This window comes from Ailuropoda melanoleuca, chromosome 5 (genome assembly GCF_002007445.2).
Source record: "Ailuropoda melanoleuca isolate Jingjing chromosome 5, ASM200744v2, whole genome shotgun sequence".
Classification (NCBI taxonomy): Eukaryota; Metazoa; Chordata; class Mammalia; order Carnivora; family Ursidae; genus Ailuropoda; species Ailuropoda melanoleuca.
The window spans coordinates 79877198-79902578 of NC_048222.1; the positions used below are offsets into that span (position 1 = coordinate 79877198).

A 25381-nucleotide genomic window follows, 5' to 3' on the forward strand; every position below is an offset into this window, starting at 1 on the left:
ACTTTCATTGCATCTTAAAGATGTTCCACTGTTTTCAGGTCTCCCTTCTTTCTGATGGTATGTCAGTGGTTTTCAAATTTTTGTTTCCCCGTACGGAATATGTTCTTTTTCTCTGGCTGCTTTCAAGACTTTATGTTTGGTTTTCAGCAGTTTGAGTTTGATATGCCTTGGCATGGTTTTCTTTGATTTTTGTTCTGACTGGGATTCACTAAGCTTCTTAAATCTGTCAATTTTTTTTCCATCATATATTGGGAAATTTTTACTTCGTTATTTATTCAGATATTTTTTTCTGTTCCATTCTTTCTCTCCTCTCCTTTGGGGACTCCATTATATGTATATTAGACATTTTGCTTTTGTCCCACAGTTCTCAGTGTCTGTTCATTTTCTTAAACCTTTTTTTTCTATTCTGCAATTTTGATCATTTCTCTTGATTTATCATCGAGTTCATAGACTTTTGTGTCATCTCTACAGTGAAGCTCATCCAATCAATTTTAAATTGCAAATATTGTATTTTCCAGTTCCAGAATATCCATGTTTTTAAAATAATAGTTTCTGTTTCTCTGCTGAGATTTCCTCTCTTTTTTTCCATTCTGAGTATACTTTATTGAACATAGTTATAATAGCTACTTTAACATCTTTGCCGATTCCAACATATAGGTCACTTGGTGGATTTGTTTTAATTGATTTTCTTCTTTCTCGAGGGTCATGTTTTTCTGGTTCTTGGTACATCGCATAGTTTTGTACAGTATGAATGTTATATTGTGAAGACTGGATTTTGTTTCATTTCTCTGAAAAGTATCAATATTTTAGTTTTCGCAAGCAATTTATTTGGTTGGACTCAGACTGCAAGTTCTGTCTCTTGAGCAGCAACTCAAATCTTAGTTTGATCCTTTTATCTTTTGTTGGTCTGCTTACAGACAGCACCAAGCATGCGCACATGATTTAGAGGTGGGCCAGCAACTGGGTAGTTTATACATAGAACTTGAGCTCCCTCTATCTGGCGCTCTCTTTTCTGGAATCTCCTTTCTCTTTCTTGGTATTTTTGTCCAGAGTGTATAGTTACCATCTGCAGGAGGTTTGGGTCTGGTAGGAGCATCCATCCTGAAAGCAGAAAGTAATCTCCAAGTAACCCCAAATTTTGGTTTGAGTTATTGCTTCGTTCTGACCAGTTAACATGTCTTCCTCACTCTGCTTTGTATTCTGGAAAATAGTAATAAATAGGGTGGCCTTGTTTGGAGCATTCTGTGGAAATAAGAACATCAAAATCTCCTTTTTGAGTTTGAAAACTTGGGTTGTTGTGAAGGAGGACATGTTTCAGTAATTAACAGTGTGGTCTTGCTCACTCAAAACACCACTCATCTTCACACTGCATACTTATTTCTCAGACAGTCTTGTGGGCAGCCAGTTCCCCAATTCTTAATTTTTAATTATCTTCTCCATGAAGGGTACAGTTAATTTACCCAGGGTGCCTGGGAAGGCTTCTTTGAAGAGGTGACATGTGAGCAGAAGCCTGAGTGAAGTCAGGGAGTGGGCCATGTAAATTCTGGAGGAATATATAGAGAATGGCCAATGCAAGAAGCTTGTCAAGTTCGAGATGTGGCAAGAATGCCCCATGTATCTGGGGTGGAGTGATCGAGGAAAGCATTTGAAAGCAGGTTGGAGAAAGCAGAAGTCAGCACATGTAGAACCATGTCGGCCATGGTAAGGATTGGAGATTTTATTCTAGGTATGTTAGGATGCCATTAGAGGGTTTTGAGTGAGGAGTAATATGATATGTGTCGGACGATGGAGAAAAGAGCAGAATGAACAGCTCAAAGGCTATTTATTATTGCAGTAGCCTAGGTGAGGTGTGTTGGCAACTTGGACCAGGGCAGTAGTGGTAGAGAGAGTGACTTAAGCATATCACACCTCCCTTGTAGACTCCAAGGTCTCTGTGGAAGTGGTAAGGCCAGAATGTGCCCATTTTTCCTAATGAAAATTATATATAGAGATACGACAGTATTTTTCCTGTCCTTACCTCTCCTTCCCAGCCCTTGATAATAGAATTGAAAAAGGAGAATTCTATTTTGGGAACCTGATGTCATGCCAGGGTGGTTATTGTCATGTCAGTCATCAAACCATTAGTCAACTAAGGGAAGAAGAGGGAAGACTAGATGCGAATTCGGTTTCATTAATATTCAGATTTGGGTCTCTGCCAGTCAGGCTGTTAAAGGCTTTAATTCTGGCTAGACCTCAGGCAACAGTAGAGATAATTCTAAAGGCTATTCCTTAGAAAGTTGATACGCTATTTTCATCTGTGCCCACTCCCCTTTAAAAAATATTACTCGAATATATCAGATGATTTCCTAAAATTGTGATTTTGAAGCACAACTAATATGAAAAATCTTGTCCAGCTTTTCTAGGTCCAAGATTGTACAAAGTCTGGTAAATTTCATTAGGTATTGGTGTATCTGGGTTTTTTTTCTTTACATCATTTTATTTAATAATGTGGTAATTATAGCTATGGCTCTCTTTTTTCTGTTTGAGAAGGGGCTGCATGGCTGTGAAGGAGAATTCTATAAAACAGAGCTATCAGAAATCAGAAATTAATAGCAAGAATTATAAATATATAGCATAAAGGAATTGCTGAAAAGTCATGTTGCATAAATGGTTTCCTAATTGCTACAAATCAGTTCTTTAGGTAGAATCTTCCCCTCTTAGTCTATATGTACTTTTTTTATTAATTCAAAGCAAGGAATCTGAGGCTGAGAATTTTATTGCTTTAGGTCACTCAGCTAATTAATACTGAAATTAGAACTTAGGATTTCTGACCATGGTCAGTGCATATTTTTCTTTTTGACCAAATCTAAATTTCTTGAAAAGGCACCGTTTCTATATATATATATATATATATATATATATATATATATATATATTCACAAAATAAGAGTAGATTGTATTAATCTTACGTAATAAGTGCTAACAATTTTTGAGCACTTTCTATGTGCTAGGTCAGCACTGGGTTGTGCTCTTGATATGCATTCTCTCATTTGATGGCGCACCTCTAGCCTATGCTATTTTACCTACAGTTTCATAGGGATCATGTATAACTTTTTCTCTTACATGAGTTAAAACAGACTTATAACCTAAAATATATTATTTTTTAATACTGCGTTAGACCCAAATTTAAAGTAAGTTGTAAATAGGAAACCAGTTCACTGTGTCTACCTTCTTAATTCTTTTCTCTTCCTGCTGTGCATTTCCTAACTTTTTGTCCCCACCACTTGGTGTCTATTGAATGAATTCCTTGAAAAATCAGTATGTCTTAATGCTCCTTGGCCTTTCTCTGTTGATCACCATCACCTCCAGCTGTTTCACATGGGTTCTGCAGGTAGGTGTACATGGCTCCGTGCTTCCTTTTGGACCTCATTTTCTTGATTCCTGAGCTCTATGATGGGTTACTTTTATAAGTTAGAGGGAAGGGGAGGATGGAGGACAAAAGTTAGATGCTGTTGACCTAGTTGCCTGTATGATGACTAGACATAAGCTTCATCGGCTGGAAACTGCTGGCTTTGGCTGAACAAAATTTGATTTTGAAGAGAAAAAGGGGCACCCTGGTGGCTCAATTGGTTATAAGTGTCCCAACTCTTTATTTTGGGTCAGGTCATGATCTCAGGGTTGTGAGATGAAGCCCCACCATTGGGCTCTGTCCTGGGCATGCAGCCTGCTTTGGATTCTCTCTCTTCCTCTCTTTAAAAAGAAAAAAAAAAAAAGAAAAAGAGGAAGGGAAGAGAAAGGATAACATTATATGTGTATTTAAATTGCTGAATTTAGTAGGTGGCATTATGTGTTTGTGTGATGCTTTATATTTTCCACCTACATTTTCTTTTTTTCTATTTTTTTAAAGATATATTTGAGAGGGAGTGAATGCATGTGCACATGTATGTGTGAGCCAGGGTGGGGCATGGGGAGAGGGAGGGAGAGAATCTCAAGCAGACTCCCTGCTCAACATGGAGCCTGATGTGGGACTCCATCTCACGACCCTGAGATTATCACCTGCGTCGAAGTCAAGAGCCAACCACTTAACCAACTGAGCCACCCAGGAGCCCCCTCCACATACATTTATTAATTTTGTTACTTTTCAGGTGTGTTTTACCTATTTGTGCTCTCTGTTCTTGGTCTGCTTTCTAACTTGGGTTAATTCACTTAATCTTTTCATGCCCCATTTTTCTTGCCTAGCAACTTCAAAGATCTGCCTGTGGCTAGTCATGAGCTGCTTTTATAAAAGATTCCATATTTAGGTATTTCTTCTATTTGAGTCCAAATTCATCCTGCTACATTTAAACAACTATCACTTACTAACTGTTGACATATTCTGTTGTTCCTTGTTAATAGCAATAACTACTTACATTTCCATCCCTTACATATTAAGAGATATTTGCTATTAATAGGGCATCAAATTTATCATGATAACTAATTAAATATTTATGATGTAAATTGATACTTTCCTAGTTGATATGGGTTTGCTGATTTGGTCTGGATTTAGAAGCCAGATGCCTTGTTAGCATACTAGGAGAAAGGATCCTATTAGAATAGTAGCTCTTTATCATTCATAAATTCCAGAATTCCTCAAGAACCAACTTGAATGTTACCTGAGGTTACTAATTATTTTTTGATCTTGCATACACTTGCATACATTTGCATATGGTAGGGTTCCAGGCCATGATTGCTGAACTGTTACATTGTGACACGAAGAGAGATGCATTGAGAGAAAGTTAAGGCTTTTATGAATGACGGTAAACAGGAGAACTAGTGAAGCATCCCCAGGAAGCATTGTATGTGAAACAGGAAAAATGAATGTTACTGAGCATTGCTCTTGACTTGATAGTTGTAGGTTGATGAATTGTGTTGCTGTAGAAAACTAGATTAAATACTAGGAGGTTTCAGTATATAGAATGTTATAGTTTTGATATACAAATTTATCAAGTCTTTATTCTAAAAATAGAATGGACAGGGCTAAACTAGGGCTTATTTCCTAGTCATTTGTTCATTCATTCATTTATAAAATGTTTGTTGAACATCTGGATGCCAGGCACAGTAGTCTATACATTCTGGTCAGCATTGTAACCAGTAATTCAGTAACATGAAGGTCAGTCTTCATGTTCACAGGTTACTAAGATATTATCATAAGGCATGAAAAAATAGCCAATGTTGAGGAAGAAGGAGTTTTTTCATTTGAAAAACAAAAACAATGTCAACAAAAATGAGAATATTTCCTAAACACGACTAATTTTTTTCATGTTTGATCTGCCATGTCTCAAACTCTTAGAGGCCAATGTTGATCTGCAGGTCTGCATTACAAATATTTAAGTTTTTTTGTCCTTATGATTTTGGTGCCAAAAAGGTAACGTTGTTTGTGAGCTAACCAGAAATAAGCTGGTGCAATTCATGATGTTGTGTTTCTGTGAATCCTCAACTTTTTTCTTTTATTCTGATGGCTATTGCATCAGTTTCCTAATCCTGAAAATCTTGCTGCCATTCAGCCCAGAGGGGTTGTGCCAGGATGAGCAGAGGTAGTATGTGTACTGTATTTCTGGAATCCATAGTTGTTGTTGTTTTTTTTTTTTAAGATTTTATTTATTTATTTGAGAGAGAGAGCAAGCACGCACCAGCAGTGGGGGGAGAGGCAGAGGGAGAGGGAGAAGCAGGCTCCCCGCTGATTAGGGAGCCCACCGTGGGGCTCGATCCCAGGACCCTGGGATCATGACCTGAGCCGAGGGCAGACACTCAACTGACTGAGCCACCCAGGTGCCCCCATAGTAGTTGTTCTTAATGGATTTGCCTCTTAATGGACTTTAATAAACTTGCTAAATAAAAATGGATATGAAATCTAGGCTAAAACGCATTTGGTATTAGATCTTCAGTTGTAAGTCTTCCAAAGAACAAGCAGGTCCTCTTGATTTGATTTACTTTGTAAATTGGATAAAAATTTTGGGTATGCTGTAAGCATCAGATCATGACTATTTTAGTTTTTGTTGTTGCTTGTTTTTAGAGTGAGTTAGGTTGTTTTTAAGATCGTCAAGGTTGGCTGATAAACAAGTTCCATTTCTGCACACATCACGGTGCTGTATTCATTTAGCAGAGAGGTCACTTCCTTACCTTCGCACAACAAGGAAGTGGTGGAGTTGGAATTTGAACTCGGGCTTTTCTGATTGACTCCAAAGCCTTGCTTTTTCCTCTACCAACCCTCTCAAAATAAGAATCACCTGGGGATTTTGCAGGTTCTTACTTGGTGGGTATGGGGTAGGCCTACATTTCTAAGAGAGTCCTAGGGAGGACAGGGAGGCCCCTGTTGCTGATCTGTGGCTCACACTTTTGAGTACTAAAGCGCTGTGCTACATTCCTGGATTACTAATTTTGCTGTAGGTAATCCTCCTGGTGTCTAACCTGCAAAACTGGTAATCTACAATTGAATACTCAAGAACTGGATCTTTAAATTATTTCTTTTCATTTTAAGCTATGTGTATTCATTGCTAGAGTTGAGGGGGGGAGCTTTGTTCACCTGAACTGGCAGAATTGCAGCTCTGTATTAAGTGAATGCCAGGCGTGTTAGGAAAGTAAAAGGAAGGACCAAGGGTAGTTCGTTGGGTATGGCTGAGCAGATAGATGCCACAGTCCATTGATTGTAAGGTGGACATTATTAGCATTTTAACATCTCTGAAATTGGGTGCATCTTAAGATAGATGGCATTTTATGGTTGCTGAGGTTGGCATTTGGCGTCTGCCACTTCCTGGCCACTTTCCTGCTCCTTGGGGATGGAGCCCAGCAACTTCTGTGGTGAGTACTTGATCATCTCCCCCTCCTTGCTCTTTTCCCCAACCCAGACATCAGTGCTTTGTTCTATAACTGCTGAATCTGAGCTTGGGAGAGGCTTTAAGCCCAGGAATTTTTTTTTTCCACTGGTCAAACATGCTTCAGTGCAGGGTGGATTTCTGTGTCTATAGCTTGTCTCTGACAACTGTTCTCTGTAGTAGCAAATCTGTTATAGATCCTTTCTTGTCTTGACTTGGAAGGAGCTCTTCTGGGGCTGAGGCAAAGTCTTAAAAAACTCTTTAATAAAGTAAGCATTCTAAGTGATAAACTATTTCACGTGCTTTCTTATTTGGCACCGTTTTTCATTCTTGATGGCACACAATTAATAATGCATTTTCCATAGGGCTTTGGTTTGATGAGAGTTCTGAATTTAATGTTTAAGTTTAGCAGAAAAAGACTGCTTTGGAGTTAGAAGGCACAAGTTAGTGTCTAGCTCTGCCACTTGTCATCTGTGTACAAGGTGAAAGTTGGACCATATGATCTCCAAGGCCCTTTGACTCTGAGCTAATTGTATTCTAAGTGTCTTAGAATGATTTAATTGAAGTATGCGGACTCTGCTCTAATAACATAGAAGTGATTAATTTTGAAGAGGAAGGAAGTGATAGGAGGCCTGAGAGCTGGGTCTCTAGGGAGAGAATAATTTTGGTAGAAGAATAGGAGAAAAAGTGTTTTAAGCTGAAGAGACCATATTTGTGAGGTCATAGGAGCACCTTTGAAACCATAAACTTTTAGACCCCACATGTAATTTCATTCATCAAGCTAGGTAGAGCTTTCTCAGTATAAGTAAACGTTTCTGTTGAAAGTAAGGTGACCCTTCCCGTCTTTCTAAAAAGGTGATTCCTCAGGAAGTTCTCTTTGTTTCTGGTTTTTTGAGACTAAAATGATAGTTCCTCATCAGTTGGGTTAATTAGATACAGATACCATAAAAATAAAATGAGCTATTAAAGTACTGAGTATGGTCATCCTCATTTGAGTATTGAGCAGGGTGATTAACAAAGCTACTTACCTATGTTGTAGTAAACTATGCTAGTTATCTAAGGTAATGTCTAAGTAAAAAACTTTTTTTATAATGTAGTTAGTTCTGTTTGGGCACTAATCTTTGTTTTATGAAGAAAATACTGTTTTGCATATATGGGTCACTTTGGATAGAGATTCTTTGAATAGGGATTTGCTGTGGATACAGCTGTTAATTTTTTTGAATTAGGTACCCCTGGAAAGAAAGTGTTTTTGTACGTGTAGTTAGTGGCTACAGGTGGGAATTGCAAAGGTGAGGTAATTAAACCTCTACTGGGTGGGCTCTCCTTCTTTTTCTTTCTTTTTTTTTCTGTTTTCTTAAATACCAGATAAAAGGCCTTAAAATTAGGCATCAGAAATGACACAGACTCAGGATTTCTGAGCTGGGTTTTAAAATTTATGAGCAAGCCTGGGGATTTCAGAGCTGGGAATTATAATTTCAGTTCTACTCTGCCACCTTGTGTTCTCTTGGGAAAGTTATTTTTGATTTCCCGAGACTGTGTTTATCGCTTATGTAAAATAACCCTCAGCTTTAGCTTGTTTCACAAGAAAATTAGTTAGCAAATGAATAAAGCTTAAGATGTGAAATCCTTATGCATTTGCTGAATTATAAGGCAGTTTCTCTTCCTGAAAGGCATATGCTTGGCTTTACAAGCCATAGGCAACCAGGCAGTTTAGTACATTTAGCTACAGTCTCCTTTGACCTAAAGGCAGTTTTGGTTTTGCATTCTATAATGCAGCATTGATCATTAGTGTTTTTACTTCCTCCTTATAGGTGGTCCGTACTGAGAAGAACAGTTTGAACAATCGATTCTTGCCCTGGAATGAAATTGAGACAGAGGCCATCCTGTCTATTGATGATGATGCTCACCTCCGCCATGATGAAATCATGTTTGGTTTTCGGTGAGCAGCTGATTTTCAATCAAGAAACACCTTTGTTTGCAAGTGACAAAACCAACTCAAACTTGGATTAGGCAGCAAAATGACTGTCTTGGCTGACAGTGACAGAAATCCTCAGAGGTCGTAAGGGCTGACTTAGGACATAGCTGGTGATGTTGGAGAACTCCATTTCTCTTCATCTCGACGTTTTGCTTTCCTCTTTGTTGCCTTTGATTTCGCATAGGCTCTTCCTCTGAGGCCAGGGAGATGGATTCTGTGATTGGCTAGACCAGGGTTATCTACCTGGCCCTGGAGCTGCAAGTACATCATCTTCCAACCACAAACCACATGGACTGAGTAGAGGCAAGGGGTAGTTTCCTGAAGGAAACGTGAGGTTTTTGTGTTTGTAGGAATGGGGAATAGCTCCTAGTTAGGCAGAAGCAATATGTTGCTATGTGTTAGGGCAGTGGAAGGGCTCCAGAATCCTGGGGCTTGAAAGACTTAGGAAAAATGGGGTTAGATGCAAAGATCCAAAAGGAAAAAGAGGGGGAGGAGATGAAGGAGGTAGTTCTGATGATGACAATGCATGACATTTGTTGAACCCATACTGTGTACCGGAGACTGGCGGAGCACTTTGTGTGATTTATCTCATTAATACTCCTAAAACTTGATGATGTAAGTTGTAATCATCTCCATTTTACATAGGAATAAATTGAGGTCCAGGAGAACCAAACCATGACCCTAGAAAGTAAGTGGCAGAGCTGGAATTCAAGTGGAGGTTTGTCTGACTCCAGAACTTGCAGTCAAACACTAAACTAACTATATTGTTTTCTTGACTCTTAGTAGTTCTTACTAGGGCTTATATATCCCAGTTGAGGGAACGTTACAGGTAAGAGAATGGAGTAGATCAGGGCTATTTAAAGTGTATCATGGACTGGTATGAAGGCCATGGGCAGTTTATTACCTGTCCATAGTGAGGTAAGTACAGAAATTGAGGGTAGGCCTTAGAGACTTTTAAAGCGATTTGACATTTATTGTGACATCCAGGTTTGTGATCATTTTCTCACAATTCAGTTTTGGATAACATTTATTAAATACAAATCGTATGTCATACAATTCACTCATTTAAGTGTATCATTCAATGGTTTTTAGTATATTTACAGAGCTATGCAACTTTCACCATGATCATCTTAGAAAGCTTCATTACTACCAAAAGAAATCCTTTGTACCCGTAAATGGTCACGTCCCATTTCCCTCCAACTGCTCTAAGCCCTAGGCAACCATTAATCTACCTGTGCCTCTGTAAATTTGCTTTTTGTGGACATTAACTATAAATGGTACCATATCATACATGCTGTTTTGTAACTGGCTCCTTTCACTTAACCTTGTATTTAAAAGGTTCATCCAGGGGCGCCTGGGTGGCTCAGTCGTTAGGTGTCTGCCTTTGGCTCAGGGTGTGATCCTGGCGTTATGGGATCGAGCCCCACATCAGGCTCCTCTGCTGGGAGCCTGCTTCCTCCTCTCCCTCTCCCCCTGCTTGTGTTCCCTCTCTCACTAGCTGTCTCTATCAAATAAATAAATAAAATCTTTAAAAAAAAATAAATAAAAATAAAAGGTTCATCCATCTCCTAGCATGTGTCAGCACTTCATTCTGTATAGATACACACATTGTATTGGTCCATTTATTGGTTGATGGACATTTGGGTCATTTCTCCTTCTTGGTTATTGAATAAGGCTGCTGTGAAAATTCATGTACAAGTGTTTGTATGCATTGTATTTCCTTTCTCTTGGATATGTACGTCTGAGTGGAGCTGCTGTATAGTTTTCCACAGAGGCTGCATCATTTAATAATTGCATCAGCAGTATACAAGGGTTCTGATTTCTGCACGTTCTTGACAGTACTTGCTAGTTTTTGTTTTTTATTTATAGCCATCCTACTGTGTGTGAAGTGGTAGTTCAGTATCGTTTTGATTTGCATTTCCCTAATGACTAATGAAGTTGAGTATCTTTTCATGTGCCTAGTAACCATTTGTGTATCTTCTTTGAAGAAATGTCTTTTCAGATACTTTGCCCATTGTTATTTGGATTATTTGTCTTTTTATTATTGCATTGTAAGAATTTCTTAACAGTCATTGGAAATTTGTGGTTTAGCCTCTGGTATGGAACTGGAGAATTATTTCTGGCTGTACTACCTAACGTTTCATCACCCTGACTCTTCTCATTTGTTTGGGCATCCTTTGATCTAAAAGCTTTTTCTCATCTCTCCAATTTGCTTATTTCACCCAAATGGGAGTGGAACAGTCCTAGTTTCAAAAGGAAAAGGCAGGTATAACAAGAACTACCTCCTCAGGCAAAAGATAATTGGGGTTTGGCTAACTTCAACTTATGTAGCAAAGAAAGAGGCAGATAGGTTCTTAATGGACAGGTAAAACAAAGGGAACCCAAGAGAATTGAAAATGTATGCCCATACAAAAGCAGTACGTGAATGTTCGTAGCAGCATTATTTATAATAGTCAACATGTATAGGCAACACAGAAGTATAAATGTCATATGATTCTACTTATATGTCAGACCCCCAGTGACAGATAGTCGAATGGTGGTTGCCAGGGGCTAGAGGAAGGCAGGAATGGGGAGTTAAGTGTTTAATAGGCACAGAGTTTCAGGTTGGGAAGATGAAAAACTTCTGGAGGTGGATGGAGGTGATGGTTTTACAGTGTGAATGTATTTAATGCCATTGAACTGTGCATATAAACATGATTAAAATGGTAAATTTATGTTACATGTATTTTGCCACACATAAAAAAATCAGTTGTTAAAAAAATGAAGTGTATACAATCTAAACATCCATCAGCTAATGAATGGATTAAAAAAAAAGTGATATATCCATACAATGGAATACTATTTAGCAATAAAAAGGAGTAAAGTACTGATATGAGGTACCATATGGGTGAATCTTGAAAACAGGCTAAGTGATAGAAGCCAGGAACCAAAGGCCACATACTGTTTGATTTTGTTCATATGAAATGTCCACAGTAGGCAAATCGATAGAGTCAGATAGTAGATGAGTGGTTGCCATGGCTGGGGACAGAGGGAGATGGGGAGCAACTGCTAATGGGTATGGGTTTTCCTTTTGGAGTGATGAAAATATTCTGAAATTAGATAGTGGTGATGGTTGCACAGCTTTGTGAATATACTAAAACCCAGTGAATGAGTCAAACACTTTTACAAGAGTGAATTTTATGGTACGTGATTTATATCTCAATAATCTTTATTGGGAAAAAGAAAGAAAAGACAGCACAACCTTAAGAGTAAGGTATGGGATATGGACTGTAAGGTAGGTTTCTCTTCCTGGATCCACGTATCTCTTGTCTTGGAGCAGAACCTTTGAATTCTACAACAGGACATTGATCTTTTTCTCTGTATTTCATGGCTCTGGTTTATGGGTTTTCTTTTCCAAAGGGAACTAACCAAAACCTTTTCCTTTACCATGGTTTGGTATAAGTTCCTCAATATTTTGTTTTGGAGAGGAGGAAAAGGCTTATATACTATCATAATATAAGAAACATGGGATTTGGAAAAGAAACTCTTGTTTCTTAGGTAGGAAGCAAAATCTCACCTTACATTTTTTTTTACACATTTTTGGATTATTGATTTTACGTTTAATTTTCTTACTGCATTTCAAATTGTTTGGTTCTTAATGAACCAGAACGAAAAACATGGAAGTATAACCAGTAAGATTAAGAATGTCTCTTCGAATGATAAAGTCTGTATTAGTTTAATATGGACTTTAATATACTAAATGTACATTAAATGTAATACTTTACATTTAATGTATATTATTACAATTTAATGTAAATGTACTGTAATATCTGAATATTTACTGATCTTTATTCAAAACTGTTTTGCCTAAGTTTCGAAGATCATAAAATCAGCTTTCAATTAAAAATTAAAAGTAATGGGGCATGTAGGTGGTCAGTCACATACAGCTCTTGATTTTGTCTCAGGTCATGATCTCAGGGTGGTGGGATTGAGCCCTGCATCAGGCTCTGTGCTCAGCTGGGAGTCTGTGTGTCCCTCTCCCTCTCTTCCTCCCCCCCCACCCCATGCTCTCTCTCTCTCAAATAAATAAATCTTAAAAAAAAAATTAATAGTAAGGGGTGCCTTGGTGGCTCAGTTGGTTAAGCGTCTGCCTTCAGCTCAGGTCATGATTTCGGAGTCCCGAGATCAAGGCCTGCATTGGGCTCCCTGCTCAGTGGGAAGTCTGCTTCTCCCTCTGCCCCTCACTCTGCTCCTGTTCTCTTTCTCTCTCAACTAAATAAATAAAATCTTAAAAAAAATTAATAGTAATGTCTTTTGCTTCATTCAGGTAATCATTAAAAATTGTTTTGATCTTGCATACTTGCTTAAAAATATGTCTTTATTTAAAATATGTAGTATTTGAACTATTAACAGTTTTTTGTTATATTGAACTGACTGTATTAATACGGAAGTGATGTGTGGTAAATGATGTGTCAAAATTCATACCACAAAAAGGTTGAATTGATGCACTTATTTCCAAGATGATAGTATTTAAGTTTGAAATATAAATAGAAGAATATTACTCATGATTCAAATTCTTCAGTGGAATTCTATCTTGATTTCAGTATTTCTAAAATTTTCCTTAGTTTTTTGAAGTTTCATTTATCTAGCGAATTTTTTATTTTGGAGTTTGAGCTATAAAATTACCTTTGAAACTTTTTTCCTAATATAGTGTGTTGGGGGGCCCCTGGGTGGCACAGTTGATTGAGCATTGTACTCTTAATTTCCCCTCAGATCATGATCTCAGGGTCATGGGATTGAGCCCTAGGTTAGTTAGCTCTGAGCCAGGAGTCTGCTGGAGTTTCTCTCTCCCTGTCCCTCTGCCCCTCCCTGCGCTCTCTCTCTAAAGTGAGTAAATAAATCTTTAAAAATATATACATAGTGTGTTGGTAATTAGAATATTAATACATTTAAAGAACAATTCATTAAAGGTAAAGTATACCAAAGCCTGACCTATAATTTGGCACATATGTTAAAAATATTTAGTGCAGTGCAAGTTTGAGTATCATGTTAATTAACTGATTATGTGCAACATTTTTATGTAAATTGGTAGCATTAGTTATATTAGTTATATTTGATATTTTATTTATTTTTTAAAAGATTTATTTATTTTAGAGCCCAGGCACATGGGTGGGGGAGGGTCAGAGGGAGAGGAATAGAAGCAGACTCCCGTGTGGAGCTGGATTCAGCTAGATCTCATGACCCTGAGATCATCACCTGAGCCAAAATCTAGAGTTGGACGCTTAACCATTGAGCCACACTGGTGTCCCTATACTCAGTCTTTTAAAATGCCTAACTTTCAAATATCCACTGAGACCAAACTGTCTAAAACTACTGATGAGTTGTCCCAGGAATTTAATTAAGCCTTTATCTGAGTTTATCTTATACCATTCCTTCCATATCGTTTTTTTCCTTATTATTTAATAAATAACAGTTGACTATCATGGTTGACATCCCTTAACAAATTAGATATGTTATCATTTGATATCATTTTTGTAGCCAGTGAGATTCTGCTTATCAAGAATTTATTACTCTATATTTATTTAAATCAACCAAATCAGTTGATTGAAGTATTCAGTTTCCTATTCTGCTGGACTAGTAGGAGCAATAGGCATTGGAAGAGATCAGTATTTTCAGGAATATTGATAATAACATTTGGATATCCCAGTGGTATTTATTAGCTACTCTAACATTCAAATATTTAATGAAAAGATCTTACAGCTTTTTAGGTTAGTAATTTGGAGTCATTTTTAGGAAATAAATTAGGACTGAGGTAGGACTTGGGTAGGAGATGGCAGAAGGCCCATCTAGAAGACTGTTACATTATGATGGAAGTTGTGGTTTCTCATCTATCGGAGTAGATTAATTGCTTTCAACCTTAATAGGAGAGGAACTCTTTTAGGAATTGAAATTCCAGGTAAGTGATGAGAGTTCCATGTAAGAGATGAGTTTCTCAAGCAGTTTAAATACTTGTTTGGGGGTGGGGTGGAGTGGGGATATAGTGGTTCATTGTTTACAAGACCCCTGAAGCACTTCTGCAGGGCTCTAGGGTTCTGTAGTGCATACGTGCTTTTGGCTTTCTGACTTTTTTACCCTGTGAAATTGGGGAACTGATTTCATTTGTTCTACCTTATCTCTAAATTTGGGGATGCTATAAAAGTTTATCCCAGAAATATACTGAATTTTCAATTTTTTTTTTTAAGATTTTATTTGAGACAGAGAAAGAGAGTGCGCACATGCATGAGTTGGAGGGGGGGCGGGGGGGAGGGCCAAGAAGGCTCCCCTTTAAGCAGGGATCCCTACGCAGGGCTTGATCCCAGGACCCTGAGATTATGACCTGAGCTGAAGGCAGATGCTTAACAGACTGAGCCACCCAGGCACCCCTCAATTTATATATCTTGCATTTATGAATCTTTTATTTGTATGGTCCTATCGATCACTTTTTTTGATGGTGTACATACCCCATTTTGGAGACTCTTAACTTTAGTTATCTCCTTCCCATGTTATTCCAGCTTGTTCTTTCTGTAAAGGCTGGAGAAGTGTTGGCTGCCAGAAGTTAGAAGAACAATAAGCAGGTGCTTATTAAAGAAGCTACATGTGACACTGTTTGCTTGTTCTTATCCTGTTTAGCCTGTGATTTTGTTATTTAAAAATTTTTAAGAGGAAAAAAGAGTAGCCCAAGGGCCAGAGAGCCTCAAGATAGAGCAATAATTTTAACTGTTACTGATAATCTTAGACCTTTGTACTCAGGTGTGTGCATATACTTGTGTTTTCTGAGGGTGTGGAGAGAAGCACGGGACCGCATTGTGGGTTTCCCTGGCCGTTACCATGCGTGGGACATCCCTCATCAGTCCTGGCTCTACAACTCCAACTACTCCTGTGAGCTGTCCATGGTGCTGACAGGTGCTGCCTTCTTTCACAAGGTAAGAAAAAGCTTGGTAAGATTGGTGTCAACTTCGTTAAGAGTTGAGCCTTTGTGTGGTAGTGAAATGCTGCCCTAAAGTTAACCCTCTTGATATTTCTTATATGTCCCTTGTATGTTAGACGTAAGTTATTTCTGTTTTTAAAGACTATTCAAGATGCTTAGAACAGCTCTGGAATAAAAAGTTAGGGTGAGAAGGCTCCCCGCACAATTGCATGTAGGCTGTTAGGAAAATTAGTTTGTTCTTTCTGGGCATTGGCTGTCCTTCTGTAAAATTGAGAGCTTTGGGCTAAAATACTATTGTTTTGCCATTGCCATCCCAGACATGGCCTAACCAGCAGAAGGCTGGTTCTCTTCTGACTCAGGTTAACCCACCACTATTTCAAGTTCCACCATGAGCCTCTGTTGTGGTTATGCAAGTTTTGTTTATTCCTTAGAGCTTTCACCATGGCACACATCCCAATTTTTATTGAATATCTAAAATGCAAACCCCTCCAGTCATTACTTCTGTATTATTGCAAAGCTTTTTTTCCTCCTGAACTCATCTTTCATCTGTACTTTTCCTATTCTGTAAAGTAGCCACTGGCCACACATGGCTTTTGAGCACTTGAAATGCGACTGGCCAGTATCGAGATGAGCTGTAAGTGTAAAGTGCACACCAGATTTTGATATGTTAAAATGCAATTATTTTGGATACAGTGGGTTAGTTAAAATATATTCTCGTTAATTTTACTGTTTCTCTTTTTAAAAATGTGGCTACTAGGGATACTTGGGTGGCTCAGTCAGTTAAGCATCTGACTTCGGCTCAGGCCATGATCTCAGGGTCCTATGATCGAGCCCTGTGTCAGGCTCTGTGCTCAGTGGGAGGTCTGCTTGTCCCTCTACCTCTGCCCCACTTGTGCTCTGTCTCTCACAAATAAATTAATAAAATCTTTTTAAAAAATGTGGCTACTAGACAATTTAAAGTGACAGATGTGACTCACATATCTTAGGTAGTGTTGCTCTATACCTTCCCCCCCCCCCAAGTACTTCTTCTGGGTTCCGAAGAGTCCCTCTTCTGAGGTAGTCAAGTTGCCTGCACCCCCCACTTCACAGAATGCCGCCTCTATTTCTTGACGGGATTAAAACCCTACTTTTCTCTGAGGACAGTGCTTCTCCTTTACCTTGTTCCTGTATTTCTTCCAGGGACAGTGATTGAGTCTACTCATTTCCCCAGATATGTACTTTGGAGCAGGGAAGGTATAAAGAACCATTTTTATTGCTTACTGATGACACTTCCAGACAATTCTGAGCTATCATATAAAATCTTATTTGAGGCTCACAGCATCTGTCTTGTTGCTGCCATCTAGCAACCTCCTAGCCATTTCTTCCTGGTCATCAAAGACTTTGGCACATGGCCTATCCTCCTGATCTCCCCTCCATGCCCTCTCTCATTCTAGGCAACTTCATTGCCCTCATGGAAGACCCATCCACCGTACTGTTTTCCCCCTAAATGTTGAAGTATCTCAGCCTTCTAGCTTCTGTATCTAGTGCTCTTCTTACTTTGGTCTTCCCTAGATGTTCTCTCATATCTCAAGGTGTTGGGGCACCTACAGGCTGGTAATTTCTGTGTCTGTATTCCAGCCTTGGCTGTTCCCTGAAGCCTGTATTCATATACCTAATTGTTTTCAGGAACCCCCCACCCCCATATGTCCCTCTGGTACTTCAAACTGACATCCCAGCTTTCTCCAGGCTTTGTTCCTCATATATTTCATATGTCAGATGGTGGCATCTTGGGACCCACCTCAAACAGAACCTCGAAAGTCATCTTACTAGGGACATTTTGAACCAGCCAAAGAAATCATTACATTTTCAGCTGTGAAGCTGATATGCTTGTCCCATTCTTGCCCTCTTGCTTATTTTCCAAATGTGGGTGGGCTTTGGCTGGGATGGGGGATGCTAGTATCTGGGTGAGAAACCATACCTAACCTAGGAGTCCTTTATTTTCACACTGGTCATCTGAGAAAGAGACACCAGTTTCAGCATTGTCTCTTCATATCTTGAGAATTTACTTGTCTTCTGAAAAGTCTGCCTATTCTCAAATTCTGATGCTCTTTAAAAGTACAATGCGAGATCGTTTCACTTTCAAGTAATAATTTACTTGATAAACCTTAGAGTTTTTATTTTCTATTTGAAAATCTAGGGCAAAGGTTATAAAGTAGCAGCCCTCAAACCTGTGGTTTACAGAGATGTTTATTTAGTCCCCCAGTGCTTTTCCATTACACTGCCAGGCTTTAATACTGGAGAATTTTACAGAAAGATCTGGACCTCAGTAAACATGAAGATCAGGTCACATTGGGCATTGTTCTTGCCAGGCACCAATTGACTGGAGCTGGATAGCCACTGTTCCCTGTAGATGGGCATGTATACGCTTATTTGCCCCACGACTCTTTATTTTTCTTACATCAGTGTCTTTAAGGTGTCACTTATTGGGCCGCCTGGGTGGCTTAGTTGGTTGAGCATCTGATTCTTGGTCTCGGTTCAGGTCATGGTCTCAGGGTCATGGGGTTGAGCCCTGCTACAAGCTCCACCCTCGTCAGGGAGTCTGCTTGGGATTCTTTCCCTCTCCTCCTCTCATCCCCTCTGCAACTCCCCGACTACTCACATGCTTGTGCTGTCTCTCAAATAAATGAATAAAATCTTAAAAAAAAAAAAAGTCATTTATTTACCTTACTTGTTTGGTCCTTGAAAGCAATTAAGTGGGTCATCCCTAATCTAGAAAGATCAAGTTTTTAAATTATAAGTATCCACAATAAAAAATTTTAAACCTGTATCACACAGATGTGTTTATCACACAGATGTGTATATTTATTTAGAAATTAAATTTATATATGTACTACTGTACTTATAGAAATTTTTATAATGTTGAGATAAAGGTGAACAAAATAATATTCTCACTGAATTCTTAAATTTTAGTGAAAGCAATATCATTGTGCTTTATTTTTTTAAGGTTTTCTTTTTGTTTTTTGTTTTTTTTTAGAGATTTATTTATTAGAGAGCAGAGGGTGAGGTAGAGAGAGAATCCCAAGCAGGCTCCCACGTAGTATGGAGCCTGACGTGGGGCTCGATCTTACGACCCCGAGATCATGACCTGAGCTGAAACCAGGAGTTGGATGCTTAACCGACTGCGCCACCCAGGCACCCCTTAACTTTTTGTTTTAATTCCAGTTAGTTAACGTACAGTGTTTTATTAGATTCAGTATATTATTTTTTAAAATACTGATTTGACACTGTGTTATGGCAAGTCAGAGCTCTATTTCTAAATTAAACTTGTTTTTGAAACTTGGTTTTAGTCACTGTCCCTGTAAGAAGTACCATGTTGCTGTGCTTATTAAGTCATCATGATACGCATCCACTAAATTGTGTTCAAATTGGACTAGAATTTTCATCTTCTGTAATGCCATTTAATTTTTTTTTTTAGCAAACTAATGAGAAACTTACTTTTTCTTAGAGTAAGCTCTAAATCCCTTGAAACTTCATTTAAAATATCTTTAAACAGGTTACAAAGTTTTTATGTTTTAAAATGTACAGATATGAAAGTTTTTTGATTTATGGCATCAATCATAATCACATAATGGTGGAAATACTTATAAACATCTGTTTTCATAATGCTTTCTCCATTTTTCTGGAAAGACAGTTCTTTCTTCTTGTTATGTCAGTCACCTTTCCCTCATTGAGGATATGGATTGTGTTCAGTAAATATTTTCTCATTAGCATACTAATGACAGCCACTGGCCATTCAAAGGGTCAACAAATTTCAATCATCTGTCTTTTTATAAAAGAGAAATGTATAATTCATCTTTTAAGTTCCCTATCTTTTAAGTACTTTGCCACAAGATAACCAGCAAACCACTGTGTGGTACAGAATTTTATGATCATTATTTCATTACATAGATTCTAAATTTTAAGGTAATAAAATATATATAAATCAGTTTTATTGGGCACCTCACCTATTCATTAATCAACAGCAACATTGCAACACATCATAGTTAAATGTGCCTTGTTTATAGCATTTGTCCATTTCTGTGGTATAAATATTTTTAGCATGGCTGATTGCAGGTTATGGACATGAGTCACTGAACTTGGAGTTGGGAAGGGGTGGTCAGTTCTACAGTATTTTCACCATACAGATATGATAGACATAAATAGCCTCAAGATAACAGTAAAATGTAGTAAACAATAGTAAAATGAAGCTAATTAATGAAGCTTTAGTTATTTATTGGTTTTTAATGTAGCTTATTATATTTTTAATATTGACTGTTTTTCATAACAAGCTCACAAAATTCCTAAATAGTCTCATAAAATTCCTGAAAATTTAGCAATTGACATTTATTAGCGGGTATGAGCCAGCTTTAGCACAGCATTTTATGGGCCTTTCAGGACATTTTAAGAACATAGGCCTTTACTCTGAGTGAGATGAAAAGCCATCGAGGGGTTTGGAGTGACATGTTCATTTGCACTTGTGTTTGAACATGGCCACTCTGCTGTGCATAGAATGGACTAGAGGGAAGAAAACATGGGAGCCCGGAAACTGTTTAGGAGACTATATGAATAATCCCGGCAAGAGATGATGGTGGCTTGGAGCAGGGAGAAGCCAGTGGCAATGGTTAAGAAGTGATCAGATTCTAGAATCCGTAAGTGGAAGAACTGAGGGATTGGATGTTTTATGGCTCTATAACCAGGTTTTCCCCTCACTTATCCCTTATTGCCATTGTCACAGATAGGATGCTGTTCATCTGAATCACCGTCTGACCTAATTTGGTAAATATTCATGTTGTTGTAAAATCACTGAGGTACCAGGGACCTCAAAAGGGGGGGTGATAATGGCCATTTGGATGGGATAATTCTTTATTGCAGAAGATCTGACTTGTAGGATGTTTAGCATCCCTGGCCCCAACTCCCTAAATAAAGGGAGTAGTGATTCCACTAATGATCGTCACACCCAACCTCCTCCCCACCCCTACGCTTCCTAACAGCCCCTAGATCCATGTATATTTTGGCTGAAAGCCGAAGAACTGTGGCCTCTAACAGAGTACGTGATTCTTTTTCTACCTGTGACAGTATTATGCCTACCTGTATTCTTACGTGATGCCCCAGGCCATCCGAGATATGGTGGATGAATACATCAACTGTGAGGACATTGCCATGAACTTCCTTGTCTCCCACATCACTCGGAAACCCCCCATCAAGGTGAGGGTGCCAGTACTTACGGGACTGGGGGTGCATGCTACTTAATTCACTTACTTTGTAGTAGTGCAGTACAAAACTCACCAATCCTCAGAGTCCTCATCTGTAATTGTGTTTGGGTTAAATGAGTTGTTAATAGGGGTGTCTGGGTGGTTCAATCGTTAAGCGTCTGCCTTTGGCTCAGGGCCTGATCCCAGGATCCTGGGATCGAGCCCCCCATTGGGCTCCCTGCTCTGCTGGGAGCCTGCTTCTTCCTCTCCCACTCCCTCTGCTTGTGTTCCCTCTCTCACTGGCTGTCTCTCTCTCTGTCAAATAAATAAATAAAATCTTTAAAAAAAAATGGGTTGTTAATATAGGGAATCTTAACTACTAAGGCATAAATGGACAGAACTCAGAGGGTTTGGAACTTGCATGGGAAAAATGTTACATCTTTAATTTTCACTAATCTCTTAACTGGGATTTAGCATTTCCATCAGTTAGGAAACATGTGACAGTTCCTAAGAATATTTGCAGTAACTGCGATTTGTCACCAGTAAAACTCACAGATATTTTCATGTCACATTACTTTTGTTGCTACATCTTTAAGTATTATTTATATCCATCAGTGCTTTAAAATAACTACGTTTTCCATAGACCCATGGCACACGAAATTTAAGGCTTCTGAGTTAATATATGTAAAGCTCTAAAAATAGTGCCAGGCATGTAAGTAATACTGTGAAAGACATTTACTCAAAAACAAAACCACAAATGCCCTCAGAATTCTAGAAATTTGAGTTCTTTGTCTTTGAGTTAGCGAATATATTGACCAGAATATAATAATTTCATACTCAGTGCACAGAAGGCCCTGTTATATTACCTTCTATGTCGTCATTGCAGGTTGCAGACAAGTGAAAAGCTCTTCTGGTGGGGATTAGGGATAGGCCTGGTAAGGACCTTGCAGCAGTTAATCCTTGAGAATCTGTCGGTTCAAGCTAATCGTATCTATGACTATGGTCTGTCAGTATTTATGTGATGGATTCATACCTGATGCCCTTAGGGTTAATAAGCTGATTAAGATCTTATTATCATTATTGTTAAAAGGCATATTCTTTAATTTTATAAAATAACACATTTACCTTCATGTATATCATTAATAATAATTAGGTGGATATTTCATTCCTCTTGTATTTTGAAGGTAAGTTGTAGATGAAGTAACCACCAGCCTATGCTAATGATACTCAAATCATATCTTTAGTGGTTGTAGAGTGGTAAACAGAGGACATTGGGTCCATGCAACAAAGCATAAAAAGAGAGAAAAGCAGTTGGGGGCCTTATGCATTCATTATACCTAATCAAACTTTTTCCCAAGTATAGCTCAGCATTATAACTTAACTCTTGATTACCCCATAGTTTTTTCTATTCCTGGTACTTTTGCTAAAGCTTCACAAAAGAAAAATAATTAACAAAATAATGCACCTATTTTTTAAAACTGAATAATAATTGTTATAATTATTTATATAAAAGTATAGTGTGTTTCCCAGGTACAGTGATAGATATTAAAATAAATATTAAATGAAAATATTTGTTTTCATTTTATGTGATGTTAAATGAAAAGCACACTTCCTTATAAACTTTAAGGTAGGGAGACAGGGGTCTTAGAAATTAATGATCAGTGCAGTTTTCTTTCTTGAACCTTTCTTATGTGGCCAGGAATTAAAGTTCATCCAAGATGTATGCTTCTATTTATACTTCCCTAGTAGATCAGAAGACATTATCCATGAAAATTTAAAGTATCTGAGTGATTAGGTGCCTAATAATATCATCAGTCACCTGAAGCACTCACAGACATGATGAATTTTTCATCCTTATTAAAGTGTGTTTGTCTACCATATTATTAGGCTGGTGTTTCATTAGCCAAACTGTCTCTTCAGTGTAGAGAGTAAGACAGAAATAATTTGCCCTGGTATACATGATCCTTACCAAGTAAAAACTTGAAAAATGAGTATTCTCTCTGAATTTTCTCAATCTTATGGGAATAAAAGAAGAGTTCACCTCAAGATTAGGGTGACTTTTTAAAATCAAAAGCTCAATGGGGCAACTGGGTGACTCAGTCGGTTACGCATCCGACTCTTGATCTCAGCTCGGGTCTTGATCTCAGGGATCTCAGGGTGGTGAGTTCAAGCCCTACACTGGACTCCACACCAGGTGGAGCCTACTTAAAAAAAAAAAAAAAAGCTCAACAAATTAAGAGTGTCTTCAAATTCTGAGTCCAGTTACATACTATAGAACCAGTTTGAGGTAAATGTTTAATTTATCTAATTTTAATAATATCAGGTGTTCATACTATTTTATGTTCTAAAATAGTCATTCTTTTGTTTGCTTTAACTACTTCAAATTTTGACTATCAAATTATATTCTCTCCCTTGTTATGATTAAGATATGACTGTTCTATGTGATTAGCAGTGTTCTTTCAAAAATGTCTTCACAGTATTGACTAAATAGAGAACAGGGAGTTAATTTCATATTATTGGTTTGAATAATGTTATCTTTTGAGAAGAAAGACCTAGAATGTAAACAGCCTTCATTGAGAATCAAGGATTTAAAAACTCAGTAAGCATTTAGAAGATGGGTGGCTTAGGTGATAGAGAAGTAGAGGGAGGCAGCATAAGGACACATCTTAATTCTCTGGTAAAGGAGATTCTTAACATCTATTAAAGGATTTTCCTTACTATTCCTGTGCATGACACTAATACTTCTCTTCGACTGAATTACCTGGAATGTTCCCACATAAAATATAATCCATGGTATTTGTTAAGTAAATGTTTAAACTTCTTTTTATAGTATAGCTGTTGCTTCATCCTTCTTCCTTCTTTTTTCTTTGTATGTTGTATTATGTAATACAGTTTTTTGTGATATGTAAGTATATATACACACGCACATACATATATATAAATAAATGTACTTTATAAATACACTGGGGTTGCAGTCTCAAAATTTTTTTACTGATGGGTCACAAGATTAGAAATCACTGCTTCAGTGAAAACAGTATAAAATATCTTTTTATGTCAAATGAAATCATTTGCAGGGTAAGGGGCTTTTCCCCTGTGGTTGGATGCTGGCATCTGGGATGAGGAAGAAGATTGTTAGGTGTAAGGAGGACCGAGGAGAATACCATACATAGATGCTGTTTGATAATATCCTTCTCCTGACAAATTCTTGATAGGGAGGGTGGTGGAAAGAGTCCTGTGAGAATTGGAAAAATGGGGAGTCTGCTGGGAGTGAGAGGGAGAAATGGGGAGCCTGGTGGTTTCCTTCACAGAGACCACTACTGTGGAAGTCCTGACTCCCTCAGATTTGCGGCTGCGTGGTGAGCTGCCCTTGGGGCACAGACCAGTGCTCACCCCTGTTTCAATCTGGAGACCTGGGTTCTGATGGCTGTTATTGGCCATATATGATGTATACTCTTTAGCTAAAAATTATGGGATGGGCCATTCAATTTTAATTTTTCCCTCAATTTATAATAGTAATAATAATTTTTAAATTATTTGGGAAAAGACAGATATAATCAGGAAGAAAAATTACTCAGGCCTAGGGGCACCTGGGTGGTTCAGTTGGTTAAGCGTCTGCCTTTGGCTCAGGTCATGATCCCAGGGTCTGGGATTGAGTCCCATATCGGGCACCCTGCTCAGTGGGGAGTCTGCTTCTCTCTCTCCCTCTGCCACTTCCCCCTGCTTGTGCTCTCTCACTCTTGCTGTCTCTCAAATAAATACAGAAAAAAAATTAGGCCTTTTGGCATATTTCTTTTGGTTCTCTGGTTCCCTGTCTGTGGTGGTAGCTTTTTTATCTTTTTAAAATTATGTACTTTTTTGTAGTCTGCTTTTAAAGTTAACAGTAAAATTTCTGGTTCTGCAATATTGTGGACTAGGTAACTTAAAAATACCATGTTTTTAGTGTTCACATAACAAACTTTTTTTCAATGTATAGTGGGCTTGTAAATTAAGATAATTGCCAGAAAGGAAGGGGGAACTAAAACTCAGAGTGGTAAACATGTAATGTGTCACTGGGGCTCCCTTGGGTGGGATGCTGTTAATTTATCTTCTAGAGGCTTGTTTTTTACCACTCGTGAAAAAGGGTGAAGAACCTTTGGGCAGAGAACTGAGACCTACCTTTTGTCCCAGGAAGATGGCAGGCAGCTTGTTTATTTTAACCTATATTTTGGAGAGTGGGGGGGAAATTGTAGATTGAGAGTTCTAAATAGTCTGGGCTTTCATTGGTTTGGAGACTTGTGCTATATGAAAATTAGACCTACTCATTGATATCCTTTGGCTGTTTGACAGAATAAAAATTTTTTGAATAAAAATAAAAGAAATTAAAACATTACAAATAGAGTAGATGTCTTGCATCACCCTCTCTCCATCCATTCCTCTCCTG

General features: G+C 38.1%; 1 protein-coding gene across 10 annotated transcripts in view; it reads left to right on the forward strand.

The window, feature by feature from the left end:
* EXTL3 (exostosin like glycosyltransferase 3) overlaps positions 1 to 25381 on the forward strand; it is a 134550-nt gene that overhangs the window by 103694 nt on the left and 5475 nt on the right. For 5 of the 10 annotated variants that reach the window (XM_019799294.2, XM_019799295.2, XM_034661348.1 and 2 more), the window contains 3 exons: positions 8642 to 8769; positions 15602 to 15746; positions 20846 to 20974. In XM_019799294.2, coding sequence (XP_019654853.1) covers positions 8642 to 8769; positions 15602 to 15746; positions 20846 to 20974 — 402 coding nt within the window. Of the gene's footprint in view, positions 1 to 8641; positions 8770 to 15601; positions 15747 to 20504; positions 20546 to 20845; positions 20975 to 25381 lie in introns of those variants that run through there. The other 5 variants (XR_004625767.1, XR_004625768.1, XM_034661351.1 and 2 more) reach the window with 5 other exon arrangements.